This window comes from Mesoplodon mirus (genome assembly GCF_964341445.2).
Source record: "Mesoplodon mirus genome assembly, chromosome: 4".
NCBI lineage: Eukaryota > Metazoa > Chordata > Mammalia > Artiodactyla > Ziphiidae > Mesoplodon > Mesoplodon mirus.
Window position 1 is genome coordinate 60,598,203 of NC_138979.1, and position 20,569 is coordinate 60,618,771.

Sequence of the window (20,569 nt, forward strand, 5' to 3'; positions counted from 1 at the left end):
TACACAAAAAGTAATCTACAGCTCACTACAGGTGACCTCAATTTTATGCATAGAGAGAAGACTGGAAGGATATTCCTCAAAATGTTAGTAGAGGCTCCTCAGTGGTAGAATGAGTGGTTGATTTTACTTGCTGTGCTTTTCTGTGCTTTCAAATTTCTCTTTAATAAGCATAGGAAAATACTTGGCACAAGTATTCAATAAATCTTAGTTGAATATTTTAAATACATGTTTAAACAATGATTCTTTCTTTAAAACTTTTTAAGTACAAGAGCTTAAGCACTTCACCCCTCCTCATCAAAAAATATATATTAGTAAAACACTTTATTTGGCTCTTTCTTTTCAGTTCTTAAATTACTCCACAGTAGAGTAGGGCTGACTGGATAAACTGGACAATAAATGTAACACACACTGCCTCGAAACAAGTGACTATAATGAAAATGCCCCCCGCACAGCTGGGGCAGAGAGGGAGATGAAACAATACTGCTTACTGTAAGGAGCGTTTTGCCTCTTACCAACTGTAGCTCTACCATCTAAATCTTTAAAACCTGGTCTTTATTAACTAGCACTTCTCTAGTGACAGAAAACTGCTGGTACCTTTGTTGGTATTTTCTGATGCAGTCTTCAGTAAGGTTACAATGTCCAGATTGTCACCAATTCTTGCATAGTAAGAACTATCATGGCCAAGGGCATCCAGCAAGGTTACATCAGCACCATTTCTGATTAAGACTTCTACTGCATCTTTGCAGCCATACTCGCAACCTAGCATGAGAGCAGTCCTAGAAGGTAAGACGGAAGAATAAGACCTTGAGAAGGATCCAAAAAAATATTTCAGAAATCTCTTTCAGAGGTCCCCTTCTTAAAGAACAGATATTACTTTAAAAAGCCACGTTGTTATAGACACAGATTTGACTTCATATTTTCATCTTACATTTGAACTCCATTGCATTTATAAAAACATTTGTTTTGTGTCTTAGTTTGCGGAGCTAACATTTTACATCTACCTACACGCATTTGTTACTTCTACTACCAAATTAACCTCCTTTATTCCAGTCCTTCTATGTACTACAAGTTAATTGCCACAAAGATCTTCCACAACTGATACTGTCACCTTATCTGTGCAAAACCTACAACGATAAACCCAAGCTATTTAAATCACTTTGCAGGCCTTTCCACGTCCCTCGCGGCGGGCGGCGGGACAGAGTGGCACAGTCCTTTCCGAGGGTTCTCGGCCAAGGGCTTCATCACGGGCGCTGCTGCCGCCAACCCCACTCCTCGTTGGAGAGAAGATGGAGGGCCGGAACAGTGCCAACTCCGCTGGTGGGTGCGGGGCCCTTTTCATCGGGTACTTCATTTACTTTGACCCCAAGAGATGGAGTGACCCTAACTTCAAGAACAGGCTGAGAGAACAAAGAAAGAAACAGAAGCTTGCCAAGGAGAGAATTGGACTTTCCAAGTTACCTGACCTTAAAGATGCTGAAGCCGTTCAGAAATTCTTCCTCAAAGAAATACAGCTTGCAAGAGTTACTAACTCAAGGTGAATACGAGAAGGGTGTGGACCATCTGACAAATGCAGTCGCTGTGTGTGGACGGCCACAGCAGTTACTGCAAGTGTGGCAGCAAACTCTGCCACCACCAGTGTTCCAGATGCTTCTGACTAAGCTCCCAACAACTAGAGAACTGTAAGTGCTCAGAGCTTGGCTGAAGATGATGTGGAATGAGAAACAAATGTCAACATAATAATCTCAGTTAAAAAATATTTTAAAAATCTTAACTTGGAAGATGATCAGCTCTGGGGGAGTAAGGGCAAATAAGCTTGTTATAGACTGTCCTACACTGAAATCTACCAAAGTTAATTTTTACTTTGTGTAGATCCATTTGTCCGTTTTATTTATTTTCCCAGTGAAAAGTGTATTTTGTTAGAGAGGTTTTCATTTTATAAATACACTATCAGTTACTGAAAAAAATAAATAAATCACTTCGTGAACTGAACCACATCATGCAAACGTCACCAATGAACCCCTTCTATTCCAAAACAAGAATCAGATTCCTGTTCCTGATTTCTCTCTTTAGAAGAGCCTTTCTTCTCCTACACATCTCCTTCACATTTTCACACTTAATGTTAAAATTTGCCTTCTCAAATAAACCTTCTTTGATTAACCCCATTATCATGGACCACTGGTTTATTCTGCCATGATAGAATCGTCAGCACTTAAACATTTAACAGTATAATTAGCAGATCATAATAATGCAACAATTAAATCATCATGGAAATTTATAAGTACTCTAGAAATTCTCTATTTTTACTGCTGAGGCAACCAACACTTAATGAAATGAAGTGACTTATCCTATATATGATTCTGTCTTCAATTGTGAATATTGAATTTCATACGGAAACTGATTTTTGCCTTTATTTGATGTCTGTTCTATTCCTCTTTTATACTCCCCGGTAGTTGCTGGAATGCAGTTTTACATAAAACAGGCATTAACAAATTTTTTGTTATAAGGGAAAAAATGTTATAGGTAAGACAGGAAGAAAGAAAAGAAACTTGAATACAGAGTGTCACAAACAGATTTTAATTTGCCTTTAAAACCATTTGCTATGTAGTCTAAATATAATACACATTGCCCTATCGCATTGGTTTTTTTTGTGAAGTTCCAATGAAAAAACACAGACAGACAAACATACTTGGAAAAATATAAGAGAAAGCATTGTATACGTGGATCAGCCAGATCACCCCTTTCTGATCCTAAAATTTATTTTTCAATCAAATTTTCTTGAACATGCTTGGAGCCAGATCATAGTATCACAAAAACAAAGTAATATAAAAAAAGCCACTTTCTTAAAAATCACATTAATGATTTAATTGCTTAAGAATTTCCTCCTTTGAGATGCCTGAACAATGAAAACAATCAGAGCTATAAAATCTGACATCCAAAGACTAATTATATTTATCTACTTCCAGTGAAGTACAAACAACAGAATATGTGTTTAGAAGAATAAAAGTAACTGAAAAGAAACCAACAATTTTACCAGTAATCATCTATACAATCTCAGAAACTTGTCATACATTACTGTAATGCTTCAACTGGTGGAAGGGATGTATTTCAGATACTTTGTTGTCAGAAACTCCGTGACTATAAACATCAGAATTATAATATAGCAAGCAGCATGATACACTAGACCCAGAAAAGAGGACAGAGAGAATTACAGATAGAAATTGTTAGTGCACACCAGCTAAAATAACATCAAATACAGGTGCAGAAATAAATTAATGAAATCTGTATTGGGGTATGGAAATGAACTCAGTTTCAGAGAAGGAGGTGGCATTGTGCCCAGCAGAAAGGAGAGAAAACACCTTGAGAAAATCTACACTGAAACATGTCGAGCTCCAGGACACGCAAGAACTCCTTTACTCTCAAAAGATTCACTAATGAAGAAGAAGAGACTGTAAATGTAATTTTTTATTCTTCTTCCTTATTTGAGCCCATTTCATTAAAGATTATTTTATAAGCTCAAAATAACTAGGATATAATTACTCTTTTCTTCAGGTCTTTGACCTGAACACAGGCCATAATCACTGCCTGTATTTCGAGTTTACCCTGTCATCATCCCCTATTTCCCTCTCCCTCCTTCTTCAGCCAAATCTGAAGAGTAATAAGAAGTGAGTGCTAATTCCAAGGAAGGGAGAACCACAGAGGATAGAAAGGCCAAGTCACAGCAGCAGAGCTTCAGGATCACTGTGTATCGAGCTGGTGTCTGGGGAGCCGTGATAAAAGAATTACCTGTTTTGTTTGTCTCTGGAATTAATATCCGCCCCTCTATCTATCAGCAGTTGACATATTGCTGGCCTACACATCTGAGTAGCCAGAACAAGTGGCGTCCGCCCATCCTAAGCAACAAGAAAAATAAGACAGCATTCAGACAACAAGTCTCCCAAAACATGAAAGTCAGAATACATGAGTTGAAATGAGAATAAACATAAACTGACTTACTACATCTTTGGTATTCACTGAGGCCCCGTGGTCGCAGAGCAGCTGTATGCTAGAAGGACAGTCTGCCATAGCTTTGAGGAACAAAGGAAAATGATAAATGGTGAACATCTGTTGGTAACACGTGGTGTTTTGCTAGACCCGTATAAGGCCTAAATTCTTCAATCTCTAAAGTACTAAGCTTCACATCCTTCACTCTCAGTTTAGCATTATAAGCATTGATTTTTCTATCTGAAAATGGATTAGACAAGATCATTTTGTAAATTTTGTATAATTTATTAGGACCAAGGAACAGTGTCACTCTTGCAGAGGACAAGAATATACTGCTGTTCTAAGGGTAAACACTGATAATGAAAATCACACTTAAACTTTCTATTTATAGTATATTTTAAAATATGGCTATAACTTACTGAATCCTTGAAGTGTTAGTGCAGTTTTTTAAAAAGAATCATATACTTTTTTCTTTATAGAAGACCCACAGTAAATGAAGTATGATTCATACAATTCATATTTCCTTTTCAAAGCAGAAACTGCAATGTCTGCCCTTGATGCAAAAGCAGGGTCATTTTGCTAAAAATTATATTATAAAATCACATGATGCCTCTTCTCTGATCAACACTAGAGTTCATATTTGTATCAGGAAAAAAGTGGTCAAATTCATAAAGTACGATTGTGTTTATACTTTCCACGAGTTTTTATAAAAGTTTTATAAGTTGATACTAGTTTATTTGTACAAAAAAGTACTAAGTCAGCGTTCTTTTTTTTTTTTTTTGGTGCAATTCAACAAAGTAAAACCAAACATACATTAAAAAATCAAGTAAATTTTTCATTTCTGACGTCTTTAATCCAGCAAATCTTTTATATAAAATATATAATCAATCTTAGAAAAAAGATAAATTGAAACTGAATACATTAATTCAGGAATTATAAAATAACAACCATTCAGGCCCAATTAAAAATAAGAATGAAAAAATGTAAAGCATAAAAAATTCCAGAGTTATACTATACTGAACAAATCAAGTCAGTATTAAAGGTGCGATGATGCAGAATGCCAGCAGTTCATCCTTGTTCCATGGTAATAAAACTGTGTTGGGCACAGGGTGGCTCACCTAGACCACAGTTCCCAGTCTCCTTTGCATGCAGGCATGACCACATGAGTTAGATCATGCCAATGGAGTCTGACATGAGGGACATGTGCTACCTTCTGAGTCTAGGGCTTTAAAAAGTGGTTATACATTCTTCCATAATCTTTCTCCTTCCTGCTGCAGGATAACAGGTACCTATTATCAGCTTCAGCTTTAAAGATGAGGACAACACCCCAGGCAATGGTAGAACTGCAAAACAGAAGAAATCTGGGTCCCTGAATGACTATAGGAAGCAGAGGTACAAGCCAGTCTGATCATTAGGGCTGTGACATGAAAGAAATAAATTCTGTGTGTGTGTGTGTGTGTGTTTTAAAGCAAATGTTATTTTATTTTGTCACAGCAGTATAATCTTATCCCTAACCAAGACAAAAATTGCTATCAGGAGTCAGGTGCTGTTGTAACAGATACCTAAATTATACAGCACTGGTTTAGTGGTTGGGTACTAGGTGGTCAGTAAACATATTTCAGGCTAGAAACCTTGGATTTTTCTCATACTGTGGCAAAACATTTGATAGATCTATCATCTGTGCTAATTTACAAGGTACACTGTGTGACTATGGAGCCTTTCTAGGTGAAGCAATAGAGAAGAGCCAAAATTTTAGGGCATATTGGCAGCTGCTTACTGCTTTTAGTAAGAAAGAGATGAGGTCAACAAGAAAGAGATGAGGTCAAGCAAGAATTAGTTATGAACACAGATGGAAGGGAATAGAGTTTCTAGATATTTGGGACCTCACAGGTATAGAGAAGCCAATTGTTTCTCTATACCAAACAGCAAGATATAAAACTATTGTTGGTCACAACTTTTCTCAAAGACAGCCCAATAAGGAAAAATGAAAAAAAAACAAAAACAAAAAAACCAGATCCAGTCCTGGAATAAAGATCAGATTGAGGATACTATATTCCCATCCAAGACTATTATTTCAGATGACTTTGAGGTGGCAGTATTAAAATGAACAAATGAACTTATTTACAAAACAGAAGTAGAGTCATGGAAGTAGAAGTAGAAAACAAGCTTATGGTTACCAGGGGATAGGGTGGGGGAGGATAAATTGGGGGATTGGGATTGACATACACACACTACTATATATAAACTAGATAACTAATAAGGACCTACTGTATAGCACAGGGAACTCTATTCAATACTCTGTAGTGGCATATATGGAAAAAGAATCTTAAAAAGGAGTCGGTATATGTATATGTATAAGTGATTCACTTCATTGTACACCTGAAACTAATACAACATTGTAAATCAACTATATTCCAATAAAATTTTTTAAAAAACCTCTGTAAATTAACCTAATGTTCTACGCAGTATTGAACATTTTATAAATAAATTTTCTAAATTTTGGTTAAAAAATAAAATAAAATGAGGTAGAGAATCATGAGTCCAGAAATAAAAACAAGAAATAAAGGAGGGTTAAGAACTTTATGTCCAGAAAATAAATGGTTCCTGACATATGGAAGTGGCTGGCAACAAATAGGCCAGAAACCTACCAAGGTTTTGAGGGAATGCACTACCCCAAAATCCAAAAGCCCAGTCAGCTAAAACTAATAACTCTTCCTGTGCTTAAGCTGCCTATATAGAGGGCATACTTTCCAACATCCAGTTTACCTGTGATCTTGGAGGATAATGGACAAGAACCTCCCAGAAGGCAGAGCTAGGGCCCACAGAGGACAATAAGGGATTTCTCCTAGGAAACAAAACCAGGGGGCACCTGAAGGAGCTAACCAAGAAATTTACTCCAAGATCTCAGTTGAAAGCCTTTGCAAGTTTTGCTCATCAGTATTTGATACCTGCTGTTGACTAGTGACTGCTGTGTATTTCGCAGTTCTCCTGTTTCCAAAAGGGAGTCTTTATTTTACTTATCCTGTTCTTGCTGCATCACTATATTGTAAGGAGCAGATCTCTTTTTTTTGAGTTTACAAACTGTTGGACCATGAAGAGCCATTTCAGAGCCAAAAATACACAAGTGCACATCAAACAGAAATCCGACTTTGAGGTGGCTTCAGTGACTGAATTGGTTATGTATCCTCTCCCTTGGGGTGGGGATAATGTTCTATGTGTGGGAAGTAGGGGCTGCAGGAATATCTGGAAGGTCAGAGGGCTGGACTGTGGCAATTGTTACCAAAATTTGTTCTCCCCTTCTTCTACAGTGTAGCAACTCAGCCATGACTAGTTATCTTGAGATTACATTTCTGGGCCTCCTTTACAGATAAATACAACCAACTGACTTTGCTCTTGTTGATGGATTATGAGTAGAGGGCTATTTACCACTTCCAAATCTGAGCCTTAGACTGTGGGCATGAGCTCCTCCTATTCTCCTTCCCTTTCCTGCCAGCTGGAACGCAGATATGGCTACAACCCTGCTGCAATGACATTGCTGAGGAAGATACCAGAGGAAAGTGGAGCAACAAGATGGAAAGAATTCAGTTCATGAATGACCTCAAGCCACCTGCCAACCTATACCACTCCATTTTTTTTTATAAGCAACTGATATTGGAGTTCTTTTACTACATCGACTTGGTCTTCATTTAACTTCACCTGTATACCTACTGAACAAATATTAAAATTTCACTCTGTTAAGTTGTACCAGTTTAAAAAACAGGGATAATAAAATCTATAATATACAAAAAATTACACATATTTACTGTACATATTTTGATGAGTTTGGACAAATGCATACACTGTAATACCCTCACCACAATCAAGGTACTAAACATATGGATCACCTCCACAAATTTCCTGTGTCCTTTTGTGTGTCTGTGTGTTTTTTGGGGTTTGTTTTTTGGGGTTTTTTTTGGTAAGAATACTAAGTACTCTATCCTCTTAATATATTTTAAAGTACACAATACCATATTATTAATTATGTGCAATATATTATATTACATTATACAATCAATATATACAATTTTTGTATAATAATTATACCTCAATTAAGCAGTAAAAAAAATAAAAACAACGAGGAAAAGTTGAACACTGAGTAAATGATATTGAAAACATTTTCAAAGGCATTAGGTGTAATAATGGTATTACACTTAGGTTACAAAATAAAATCATTATCTTTCAGAGATAAAAACTGAATTGTTTATGGATAAAATTATATGATGTCTTGGATTTGATTTAAAATATGCCAAGTAGAGGAGAATAATGGGTGGTGGTATAAATGAATCAAGATTAGCCATATGATGACAACTGTCTAAGCTGGATGAAGGGTATAAGGTATTTTAATATGATAGTCTAACTTTATGTTTGAAATTTTCCATAATAAAACATTTTAAATAATTTTTAAAACATGATTATTAATAAGGTTGGATGGATTAAAAAACAACTATGAGAAGGTAGTAGGAGAATAGAAATATCATGTGACACATATTTATACTTCATTAAGCAGCAAAATCATTTTAAAATTTCCATCAAACACAATAAATTAATGCTACAGAAATGAATTATATTTTTTTATGATTTTAAGTTTAATTTATAAATTTGTTTTGATGATTCCATAACTACACAAGCTTGGTAAGTATATCACATACGAATCTAGGTCTATGTTTTTATTTATTTTTAAATTATTTAATTATTTTTATTTACTTAAGTAGTAATACAAAATTATCATAAAAATATAAAATATAAAATAAAACTATAGAAACTCACAGGAGTCATTGTGAGGCTTAAATGATAATGTATGTAAAAATGTTCTGCAGGGCTTCCCTGGTGGCGCAGTGGTTGAGAGTCCACCTGCCGATGCAAGGGACATGGGTTTGTGCCCCAGTCCGGGAAGATCCCATATCCGCGGCTAAGCCCGTGAGCCATGGCCGCTGAGCCTGTGCGTCTGAAGCCTGTGCTCCGCAATGGGAGAGGCCACAACAGTGAGAGGGCCGCGTACCGCACACACACACACACACACAAAAAGTTCTGCAAATAATAGTACTCTATACCAAAATTTAAAAAAATGCATTGTGTGAGAGATTAAACTATCATAAAAATACATAAAATATTTTTAAAAAGGAAGAAAATCAAAAGTATAAAAGTTTGAAGGAAAATTGAAGTATAATACATTTTTAACAGAGACTACTCTAATCCTCTAATCTACCAAGGATATTCCATATACATGAAAGGAAACAGTAGGGGTTTTTTTGTTTTGTTTTGTTTTTCCTTTGAACGCCTAGTTAACTAGGAATTTCAGTCTTAGAGGAGTCTGCCCAGGGGTCAGACTATCTTACATTCCAAAAATCCTTAAATATTTAACTTTTTTCTAATCACTTTCTTTAAGACACCTAAAGAATAATGCAGATAAATTTTGATATACAGTATGGTTAATAAAATCTTTGAAATTACTAATATAAATCTCTTTTAAAATACAGCAAATTACAATGATATGTAATTCAGCACTGACACCTCTAAATCAAAACAAGCACCATCACCATTAATTAAGAAGTTACTACATGCCAGGCACTATTCATGATTCAGTTATAACCACTACTGCAGTAGTATTAGTAACTTCATTTTGCAGATGAGGAAAATGAGGTTCAGACATGTTAATGAGGTAAATACAGTTTTTAAGAAAGAGAAAAGTCTTCCTCATTCCCATTTCTCCTACCAGTTCCCAAGCAAACACATGGTACTTACAGCTCCTTGAGAGCAGGATTATGGTTTATTCATCTTTGGACTTTCAGTATCTAGCAACCTGGCCTGTAAATATTGGCTGAATGATTCTTTTTAAGCCGTACAATCCAATAAATTTCAAATCTGAATAAATAAAAAATTCATAACATTCTGTTTCTCCATGAATTATACAAATATATTCATGTTAAAACTTTGAAATTAATTTAAATGCCCAGCCATTTTAACAAAGATTTGTTTATGTCCAAGTGAAACCTTTGCTTATTACCTGCATCGTGAAGTGCGGTTCTTCCCTGCAGGTCTACACGTTCAGTGGGACAACTGTACTGTTAAAACACAGAAATTTAGTAATCTAAGAAAGTTTTATTTTCAAGATAAATATCAAGACTCAAATGAACAGCTGTTATTTAATCTTAAAAATATTGCATTTATCAAAAACTCTAAAGAGTACTAGACAAGCCATAAATATTTTGACATGCGACAAATATAATAACATTATACTGTAAATTTAACAGTATTCCAGTAAACAGGAAAACATATGGTACATTACAATAGCATGAAATATAGAAACTGTTATTGCTTGGGTTTTTTTCCAGCAAGAATTAAAACTTGAACAATTGAATCAGTAAAAACAAATGAGTTCTGCTGTGAAACTTAGTGGCAAACATGTTTAAGGAAATGTCTGACTAGACCTTTCAACTGAAAACGTAGTTTAGCCCACTAGTTCACAGAATTTTGTGGTTGCCTGATTATAAGCTTAACTAATGCTGTTATTATATAGTCTGCGTTATTGATGTTTATACAGACATATATAGATCCTATGCTGTATCACTTCATCTCAAGTCATATACCAGATGACAGAAAATTCCTATCGCCAGCTAATGTCAACAGGAAGGTCAAGTCTTTGTTGTTTATTTTTAATACACTGAGTTATGCAATTCACTTCCCTCAGAGTTTTTGCTCTTTATTGTTCACATTCTTTCACAAATGATGGAAAAAATATTATGTAAGCTAATAGTCAAAGCTAGCCTACTATTTTCTTTGATCTCAAGTTCCAAAAACACATCTGTTATTTGCAGTCAGAATAATAAAGTCAAAGTATTAACCACTTTTACTACCTGTAGAAGTTTTTGTAGACACAATGCATGTCCATACTTTGCAGCCAGATGAAGAGCATTCCTCCCTAGAAAAGAAATAATTTTAAATATATGATAAGGGTTATTTTCTTCACATGTGAATTCTCCTTAGAAATGTGCTTCAGTTTTCCAAAATCAGTTGACAGACTACTTCATTTGTAGGCATGCTTTAAGTTTCTAAGATGTCTCACCCAGTTTCATATTTTAATTAGAGATAATGTACACACCAAAACAATGAAGGTGGGAAGAAAAAATAAACACACAAACTCATTACAGAGCAAGAATTTTGTCTTATTCACCACTGTATCTCCAATACCTGGAGCAGTTCCTGAAACAGAGTAAGTAATTAAATATTGCCATAGGAGAGAAGGAGAGAAAGAGAAAAAAAAAAGGAATGGGGATAGGAGGGAGAGAAAGATAACTAGATTTCACATAACATTTCTCAATAGGCAGTGTGGATACTAAAATGGAGAAAGGTTAAGAGATGTGAGTCAAAGAAAGGGTATTCTCTAACTAATTTTTATGCTTCAACTAAAATTCAAAGTTTACAAAGAGATTCTGTCTTTGAAAATCAGAAAATTTGTTCAAATATGTGATTAAAATGTACAAATTTAAAAGAAATGATGAGGGGAGCAGGGAAGAGGTCACCAGATAATCTGGAAGGTTAACTCTGAATACTGAAAAAGGTAATTTGCAGAGAACATTCTACCTCCAAACACTATTTCTCCTAATTGTACTTCTTTGCACAAATATCTTTCTTGGATGGTGAAAACTACAAGGGTTTCACCAGACTATTCCATCTTCCAATCTTTAATGCTCTTAATTTCCCTCTAACTTCACAAACTTCTCCAAACATAATTGTACTTCACAAGTAGACCTTTCTGCTAGAAAGGTAATGTGTGCTCTGTTCATCCTGGTTGAAGGAATAAATTGACTTTCAACTCTCATTCACTTTTATATGCACGTAGATAGGTGAATAAGTTTTGCTGGGTCTGATCATTTCTGTGTAGCTAACAGGTTCTAGAGCAAAAGGCAGTGAGTCCAGACCTTTAACAGATAACATATTCAACCACTCCTAAACATCCTCTACAATTAAGTCAGATGTAACAATTTCAAATTTCAATTTGCTACTGGTCATGGACAAACTTTCTAGAAACATTTCACATCCTGAAAAGTGACTAGAATAACTGGCACTTACATGAGAAGTAAGAGAGAGAATGGAGTGGATAGTGAGGATAGACACAGTGGCAACTGTCCCCGGTGTTTACCAAAATGCCACAGAAACTTGGTCACATTAAAATGTCAGGTCAGGGCTAAGGGAATACCAAATCCAGCCACTTGAGATAGTACAGCAAAAAATCATGGAAATATGACATCTAAAGCATATCACCCTGAATTACACCAAAGGCGCGTACCTGGCAAGACCTGGGTCACAAATACCTCAAAGCCACACTAACTTGAAATCTGGTTATTTTCAATCTACTTTTATATTGCTAGCAAATAAAGGAGTTAAGATAAAATACATAAAGATTGTTTAATCAAATTTTTATCAAATATCCACATCTGGATTATAACAGACAATATAACAGCAAATGAGACAAGGTCCTTGTTCTCAGGAAAGGACAACTCTAAAGACAAACATAATTAAACCCATCAATAAAAACATGACTAAACAACAGCAAAAACAAAAGATAAAATGGGTAAAGCAAGGTATGCCGGAATGCAGTATATGAAAAGACGTCGTCTGCTGAGCTTGGGAAAGCATTTGAGCTTCATCTGCACTGAAGGAGGGAGGGCAAAAGTCACTTAGATTGGCCATTAGGCCGAAATGTCCAGAGCAGAAAGAACACAGACAAAAACAAGAAAGACACGTGTTTGAATTGGAATCAGCACAATAAATAAAGTCTTATGAATTCTGAAATGGTATGGTTAATCCAAAATTTCTAAAAATAAATATTCTTCTGCATCAGTGGAAAACATATATATAAGTAATAACAGTTTTTTGTTCATTCAAAGGTGGCAAATAAATTGAGTTTAGTCTTCAATTAAGGTAACTTTAGGTAAAGATTTTCCTCACTAACTCATTTGTGATCTCTCCCTCTCTCCCTCTCCCCCCTTGTCTTCCATTTCCAAACACAATGCTGGTTAACAGTAATGTATTTATTTTTCCATACATGGAGTCATAGGATAAAACATTAAAGTTGTTAAGGACATTCTCTGCTCTAGGTCAGCTCCCGTATTTAACTGAATAACAAAGTAGAAGTGCAGAGAAATAAGGTGCCACAGGTCTCAGAGAACTGAGAATGATTGTCCAGATGAACAGAAAACTAAAACACTGAAGAAAAGCAATAGCTATACTCAAATACTTAAAATGTATCTTGTGATGTGCAGACAAACTTATGCTGTAATATTTTAAAAGATAGACATAGGCATGACTAAGTTTAAGCAGAAGGCCTGATAAGAGACAGACAAACTATTAGAAATAATTTTTATAAATATAGCTTGCTAAACACAGACCAGGTCTCCTCATGAGGCATAATGGTTAAAAACACAAACTCTGACTGCGACTCATCCACTGAAAGACCCTGGGCAAGTCGCTTAACAGCGCAGTGCCTTGCAGCCTCATTGGCTTGATGTGAGGATAAAATGAGTTAGTACATGTAAAGCGCTTAGCAGAGTAGCTAAATCTATGTTAAATAAGTGTCACCTCTTCTTGTTATGATCACTACTGGTGATGTTGTTATGATGAGACAGTTAGTTCCTCAACACAAGAAATGTCCAACCAAAAACCAAATGACCTCAGGACAGCGAGAATTCATATACTGAATAGTATATGAGTATAAACTAAATGGCCCCTAAAGGTTCTTCAAAGTCTGAGATTTTAGAATCCTGTAGCACTACCAAGACCAGCCCTAGACCTCAGGTCTCCAGCTGCTCATCCGTTCGGTCATCCTTTCTGCTACATCCCCAGTACTTGCCCTCTCCCCCAGAGCAATACCTCAGCTAATTAGAAACTGAAAGTTAAGGACTTCTCTTTGTAAATCACATTAGGTCTGATTTAGAGCATTGGCAGTGGACGATGCTTGTCTTCTCTGTTTGTAACTGACTATGGAGGCAAACGTACCTGCGGTGTCACTGGTTGTAATATCAACTCCATGTATGAGGATGGCATTCAAACACTCAAGATTCCCCTTTGAGGCTACAACATGAAAGCTAAACAAAAAGAAAATACTTGTTATGGCATGGAAACTACTCAAGGTCAACTTAAATGTTACATAAATGTCACCTTATATTCAATACTCACACATACACACACACACGTGTGAACATGCATTTTAAAGGCTACATTGGAACACCTATATATTTAATACAAGAAAAAAGAAACCTATCTCATATTACTGAAAAACTCATTTTAATCCAAATTTACATTATTACCTCTATAGTTTATCATTTCAATAACAAAGGCACTGGTGTTTGGACCTTAATAAATGCACTGAGAAGTTTCTATCAGATTATTTTGCTTAGTTTCAAATATACTGAAACCACCAAAACAAATGAAGTTACCACGGAATGCTAAGGCCAAAGACAGATCAAAACACTTATCCATTTCTTTAGAATTATCATATTAAACCTGGCATAGAAAAGTCTTCAAAACAAGCTAAGCTACACTTGAAAGCCACAAAAGATCTGGCATCATCTCCTTCCTGAAGTACTACCACATTATTCTTCCTTTTACTCAGAGACCTGTATGACTGGTTCAAATTTCACACAAACAGACAGAGTTGAACACGAAATAACTTTAAGCCATCAAGTACTCAAGATACATGATAAAATATCCCATTGTTTCTTTGATCATCTAATACTTTCTTAATCAATAAACATTTACAGAAATATTTTGTGTGCATTAAGAACTGACACTGTAAGTAAATACTGTAGGACTTGTTGGCAAAGGACGTTGAACTCAGGTCCTAAACGAGTACCGTACCCATGGTGAAGATGCCAGGAGGTAAAGGCTCAGCAGGGTGCCTGGATACAGACACACTTGGCAGCAAACTCCCTGTCGGGGTCTTCCCTAACCATACCATTTGAAAATTTTACATTTCCCCATCCGCTGCAGCCTTAGTACTCCTAGCTCCCCCATCCTGGCCTTCATTATTCTAAATAGGATTACACATTTTCTAATACTATATATAAATTCAAGATTTATTTTCTTTATGGTCTATTAATCTTTTCCTACTCAACTAACTAGATGAAAGCGGGAATTCTTGTCTGTTCTGCTTCCTATTATATTCCCAGAACCAATGAAAGTACCAGACAGATGATGCACCCTCAAATATCTGAATAACTGAATGCTTAGAGACAAAATCTGGAGATAGCTAGCAAATTCATTTCCAGATATTACAACACTAGTTATGCCTCTATTAGTATTACAAGGGATATAAATGCAAACTAGAGACTGAGCACTACTAAGTAAAGTAAACCAGGTTTGTGTAAAGTTTGAATTAATCAATCTCTTTGCAACACTGAAGTGGGGGATTATACTATGCAATGCACCATGAGAACCTTTTGAGGAATGGTAATTTCCGTCAAGCAAAGGTTTTTAGTCTTTCCAACAATCTTGGGGATCTCATTTTTTGTCTGCTTGTTTTCATTTCTTAGCTCACAAAATCTGAAAGACTTCTTTCTTCAAAATAACTCAACATTATACGGATGATGCACTTAAAAGGGCAGAAATCACAGCAAATCTACAATGCATTATTAATACTGTTGTGCTATAAATGGTAGATGTGCTTCAGAAAGAAGATATATCAATCATTAAATTGTATACAGAGTTGCAAAGGAAATTTGGAAAACTGCTTTATAGAAATACTCTTTTTCAATTAAAAAAAAATCAACTTTAAGTTTTCGTTTTTTAAACAAGACAAGTACTTTTACTTCTATAATAGGAGATCCAGGTAATATGGACAGTCCCCACCTCTGAGGACAACTAGAAGAGCTTCATAAAAAATAATACATCTGCTTGAAGGTATCAGTAGGTTAACAAGATAGTGAAAAATTACTAGGCCAGTATGCAGGGAAGGACAGAGGCCCAGAGAGGTGAGCTTGGTATTTGGGGCTACTTTTTGTCTAGGAGCATTTGCTGATTCCAGAGAAAACAGCTGGGAGGCTGAACAGTACTTTTGACAGCCTGAGGGGATGGGGAGACAGGAATTGGAATCCATGGCTCTCCAAGTGGCAGTGAAGCTTCTTGGTGAACCTGCCCCATTTTGCCTGGGCAAAGGGCTACACCCTAGGAAAGAGGCGAACAGGAAGAAAACAGATCCTTGCAGTGTCTATGGCTAGCCCTCAAATATTTCATTTTTGAAATTGCATAGAGGTCAAGAAGGACATGTTACTTTTGTCTTAAATTTCAAAAATTAAAAACAAAAAAACTCATTCAAAATAACATTATTTTTATAATTACAGAAAATACATTTGTAATATGTCCTATACTTGACTAAACATAAAATGCTTTAATTAAGAAAGAATATAGTTTGTGTGTGAATAACAAAAGGAAAATATTTTATCCTATGAATCCCAGAAAGAATTCTACTTCCTACAGTGAAAACCTCAGAAACTAATACTACTCAAATATTTCACAAACTAAAGTTTATAGTTAATCAAATTACACCAGATTTTCATAATTCTGACCATTAATACAAATAATTTCCCTCAAAATTGAACCCTAGATCAAAAAAATCTGAACAAAAACTCAAGTAATCATTCATTTAAAACATTCAAAGCATGGACGCACAGAACTGAAGAAATTAGGTTTCACTGAAGATTTTCATCCCAAAGAAGATCCTTTTATCTTTTAACATCTTGGCATTTTGGAAAAAAAAAAATGAAAAACAGTCAGTTTTAGATATTAAATTTTCACTATTTATACTGTGAGCCCTATAAATGGTTTAAAATTAGCAAAAATAGAAGCAGGACTCAAAAATAACCAGTTTCTGTAGCTATCAAATTGCCTACTTGATAAAACTGAAACAGTATAAAAAAATTGGAACTTCTCAAACTTTATTGCTCTTATGAACAACTTAAAGTCGCGCTTTGCTATTTTTCACTATACTTAAATATCTAAGCATTCTAAGGTAGTGACCTACATCAAACATTAACTATCCACTTCCTAATATTCATTTCTATATTTAGTATCTGGTTTCCAGTTATAATAGTCTAAAAAAAAACTTACGCAAGTATAAGGCGGAGAGGAATTTTAGGAAACGAGACTTTTCACCTCTAACTTTGGAAGGTTTCCCAGATAAGGTTTTAACTGCTATATTTATAGAGGGTAGTAACAGAAGCTAGATCTACCCTTTAACCCAACTGCTCCCCATCCTCAACAGGAAGAGAAATGATAAAGACTGGGGAGGGGTGAGAGAAAAGATGCCTGGTTCATAAGCATATAAAGTGCTCAGTAAAACAAAAGCGAAAGGGTAGGATCACTACCTGTATCTCCCTAAGTCACACTAGTCATTCTGCCTCCCTACTGCCTTAAACATTCTCATTTAAATTAATTACCCAAATATAAAAATGGATTGGGGGTTAAGAGGAAAAGGCAGTGTAATTTACAGAACTCTTCCAAGACAGAAAACTTGGGTTTACATCACAGACCTGTGACATTTTTTTTAATTTTTTTATTTTTTGGCTGCATTGGGTCTTCCTTGCTGCGTGTGGGCTCTCTCTAGTTGTGGTGAGCGGGCTTCTCATTGCAGTGGCTTCTCTTGTTGTGGAGCATGGGCTCTAGGTGCGCAGGCTTCAGTAGTTATAGCACGCGGGCTCAGTAGTTGTGGCTCGCGGGCTCTAGAGCGCAGGCTCAGTAGTTGTGGCTCACGGGCTTAGTTGCTCCGCGGCATATGGGATCTTCCTGGACCAGGGCTCGAACCCGTGTCCCCTGCCTTGGCAGGTGGATTCTTAACCACTGCACCACGAGGGAAGCCCAGACCTGTGACTTTTAATGAGACTAGACCAAGTTATTTAACCTCTGTAAACTTTTTCCTACTTTTTTCAAAGGGCCACTGTGAGGATCAAATATGATAAGGAGTATGAAAAAGCTTATAAACAAAATTGCACCGAATAAAAATGCACCAAATAACCCAGGCTATGGTTTGCCACTGCGTCCAAACAACTAGACCACTGGGTAGTATTTTAGTATTCTTTCTCTCACTTGAAAATCTTTCATATTGAGAACAATTATTAGTCAAAATTGTTTGAAAGTGATGTTGAAAGGTTTTATAGTGTGGGTTTTGATAAAGGTTTTTTTAAATTAAATGTTGATAACCATAATTCACAAATTTCATTTGTATCCCAAGGGTCTACCCAAATTCCCTTCAGGGAATTATCGTCAGTAATACTCACGCAGATCTGCCTTCCACATCTAGTTTGCCTGGATTGACCCCCTTTTTAGCAAGGATTGAGGACACTTTTTCTACATCTCCCCTTTCTGCTGCTTTCATCAATCGGTCATCATATTTGTTCCAATCTGCTGCTTGCTACAAAAAAGAAAAAAAGAATGTAAACATGGCATATTATATATATTAGTAAGACTTTCCAACGTAGGGGAGAAAAAAAAGAGAAGGGAAAGCAGTAATGTATAATACATCACTCAGTTACCAGCTGCACCCCAAATTTCCTTGTCCCTGTTGTTCCAACATCACAAAAAGAACCTTTCCAAAACACCTGATGTACAAGAAATATTTTAATTATACTTTTGAGAAAAAGGATGTCTCTCCTGTTTTCTGCCCTGTTTTCTTTGCCTTCAGAGCAGAGAAAGGAGATGAGTAACTGTTGAACACCTACCCTGTTCCAGGCATGAATGACTTGAACAACCCTAGTAAACTAGAATTATCATCCCCAATTAACAGATGAGAAAAATCAAGGCTCCAGGGACATTAAATGACTCAAGCAGCCAAGCCCAATCAAGATTTCTCATGACTTCCAAAATCAGTGTGCTCTTTTTTTTCCTATTCTGTAACTCATGCTTTCAGATTTGGCTCTGATTATCTCCCAAGACCCTTAGATACAGTGGAATTCTGCACATCTTTTAAGAACCCCACCACCACTACTCGTTTAAAAGGCACTGTTCAAAATATAATTATGGAGACAAATTACACACACGTACACTCAAGAGAAAAAGCAATCCATTATGCTTATATATTAGGATAAAAAGAAACTTCTACATAGAATAAAATGAAAAATAAAAGACTCTAAAGTATTAACTACTTAAAAATCCTAAAATTATAGGATCAGAGATGACTTTCATTTTCTTCCTTCTTTACATTCAACATATATTGTTTTTGTTAAAAAAGATTTTTTATTTCAACAAAACTTAGTGCATGTGTATTTAAAAGGAAGCTCAAAGACAATGTTTTAAAATAGGAGAATGTATCACATGATGTATATTTTAATTATATCAAGGTTATCTTTAGCTTTGATTGGAGAAAATATATTCAAGACATTCTGAAGCCAATAACTTCAACCTTTTCTTAGTAAGTAGAAATGTAGAAACCAGCACTAAAATATACATTATTTAAACAAGTAAGGTTTTAGCCTTTTAAAATTCTATACAGTAAACTTGTTGCTAAATTCTTTTCTAAGTCCAGCATCACTTCTAGAACAAAAAAAGATGTACATATTTTTCACTTAACTTACAAAGCAATTCCTATATCCACAAATACCATAACAAATTTCTGGGGGGGGGTAATGAATCACTTAAATGAAGCATATCCTCTAAATGTTTGATCAGTATGATTATTTTATATCTACTATCCCCTCTAAACCAGAAAAAATAAAGCAACTGATTTTCTAGCTAAATAAGCAATGTATTCATTAAATACTTGAAGTGAAAAATATAAAAACTGAATATGAAAAAAGATAAATACATTAAAATTTTAACCCACCTCTGAAATCTGATTCAAGTACCTACACAGACTTCAGAATTGTTGGCTCTAGTCAAATTTGGAGATGAATTCACTTCTTTCTAACCTGAAAAGTTCAAACTACCAACTATGAGTAGTGGCTAAGCCCTACTCACTGGCTCAAAGTCTAAACTACATTTTAGGCATCCCCTTTCTTTAGCTTTAAAACGAAACAATCAGTTTCTAACTCTAAACTGGGGAGTGGTAGTAGATGTAGGCTTTGTGTTTTCAAATGCCTAAGGGATTAAGTCATGTTTAGCACACAAACACTTGCTCTAAATTGATCAGTTTATCCTTGCAGTTAGAACAACTCAACTTTATTTCCAGGTAAAGTCCTGGTGGAGAAAAGAGCTATGTAAAACACTAAAACAATTGTAAAATCCAAAAGTAAGGCTCTTTAAAAGATAATTAAATGAGATTAAGGTCTCATATTATCCTGTGATTCTCAATTCTACTCCACTAAGCATTGTTTTCCCTCTTGGTCCACTGTCAGTTAACAGAAATACTGCTCAATTATTAAGATTCTATTATATGCTTTTTAAACACAGAAAAAGAAACAAGAACTTTTGTTTTCTATCACTAACCCCAATCTGCTAATCAAATAAAGCAGAGAGAATATAATAAGACAAAGAAACCAAAATTAATAAAACAGTACATTTTAAAAGAATACAGTTCAAAAAGCCTAGCCCAGACTCTTGTTACACTGGACTACAGGGATAC

The 20,569-nt window shown here is 35.4% G+C and overlaps 1 protein-coding gene and 1 pseudogene across 3 annotated transcripts in view; one reads left to right on the forward strand and one right to left on the reverse strand.

Moving 5' to 3' along the window:
* The window catches only part of UACA (uveal autoantigen with coiled-coil domains and ankyrin repeats), a 79,082-nt gene that overhangs the window by 22,308 nt on the left and 36,205 nt on the right, over positions 1 to 20,569 (reverse strand). For both annotated transcript variants that reach the window (XM_082617736.1, XM_082617735.1), the window contains exons 2-8: positions 18,291 to 18,424; positions 14,017 to 14,105; positions 10,875 to 10,939; positions 10,025 to 10,082; positions 3,994 to 4,064; positions 3,784 to 3,890; positions 595 to 776 (exon numbers count right to left, since the gene is read on the reverse strand). In XM_082617736.1, coding sequence (XP_082473862.1) covers positions 595 to 776; positions 3,784 to 3,890; positions 3,994 to 4,064; positions 10,025 to 10,082; positions 10,875 to 10,939; positions 14,017 to 14,105; positions 18,291 to 18,424 — 706 coding nt within the window. The remainder of the gene's footprint in view (positions 1 to 594; positions 777 to 3,783; positions 3,891 to 3,993; positions 4,065 to 10,024; positions 10,083 to 10,874; positions 10,940 to 14,016; positions 14,106 to 18,290; positions 18,425 to 20,569) is intronic.
* On the forward strand, positions 1,251 to 1,718 carry LOC309802602 (mitochondrial import receptor subunit TOM20 homolog; annotated as a pseudogene). The gene has a single exon. The product of its transcript is annotated as a mitochondrial import receptor subunit TOM20 homolog (transcript).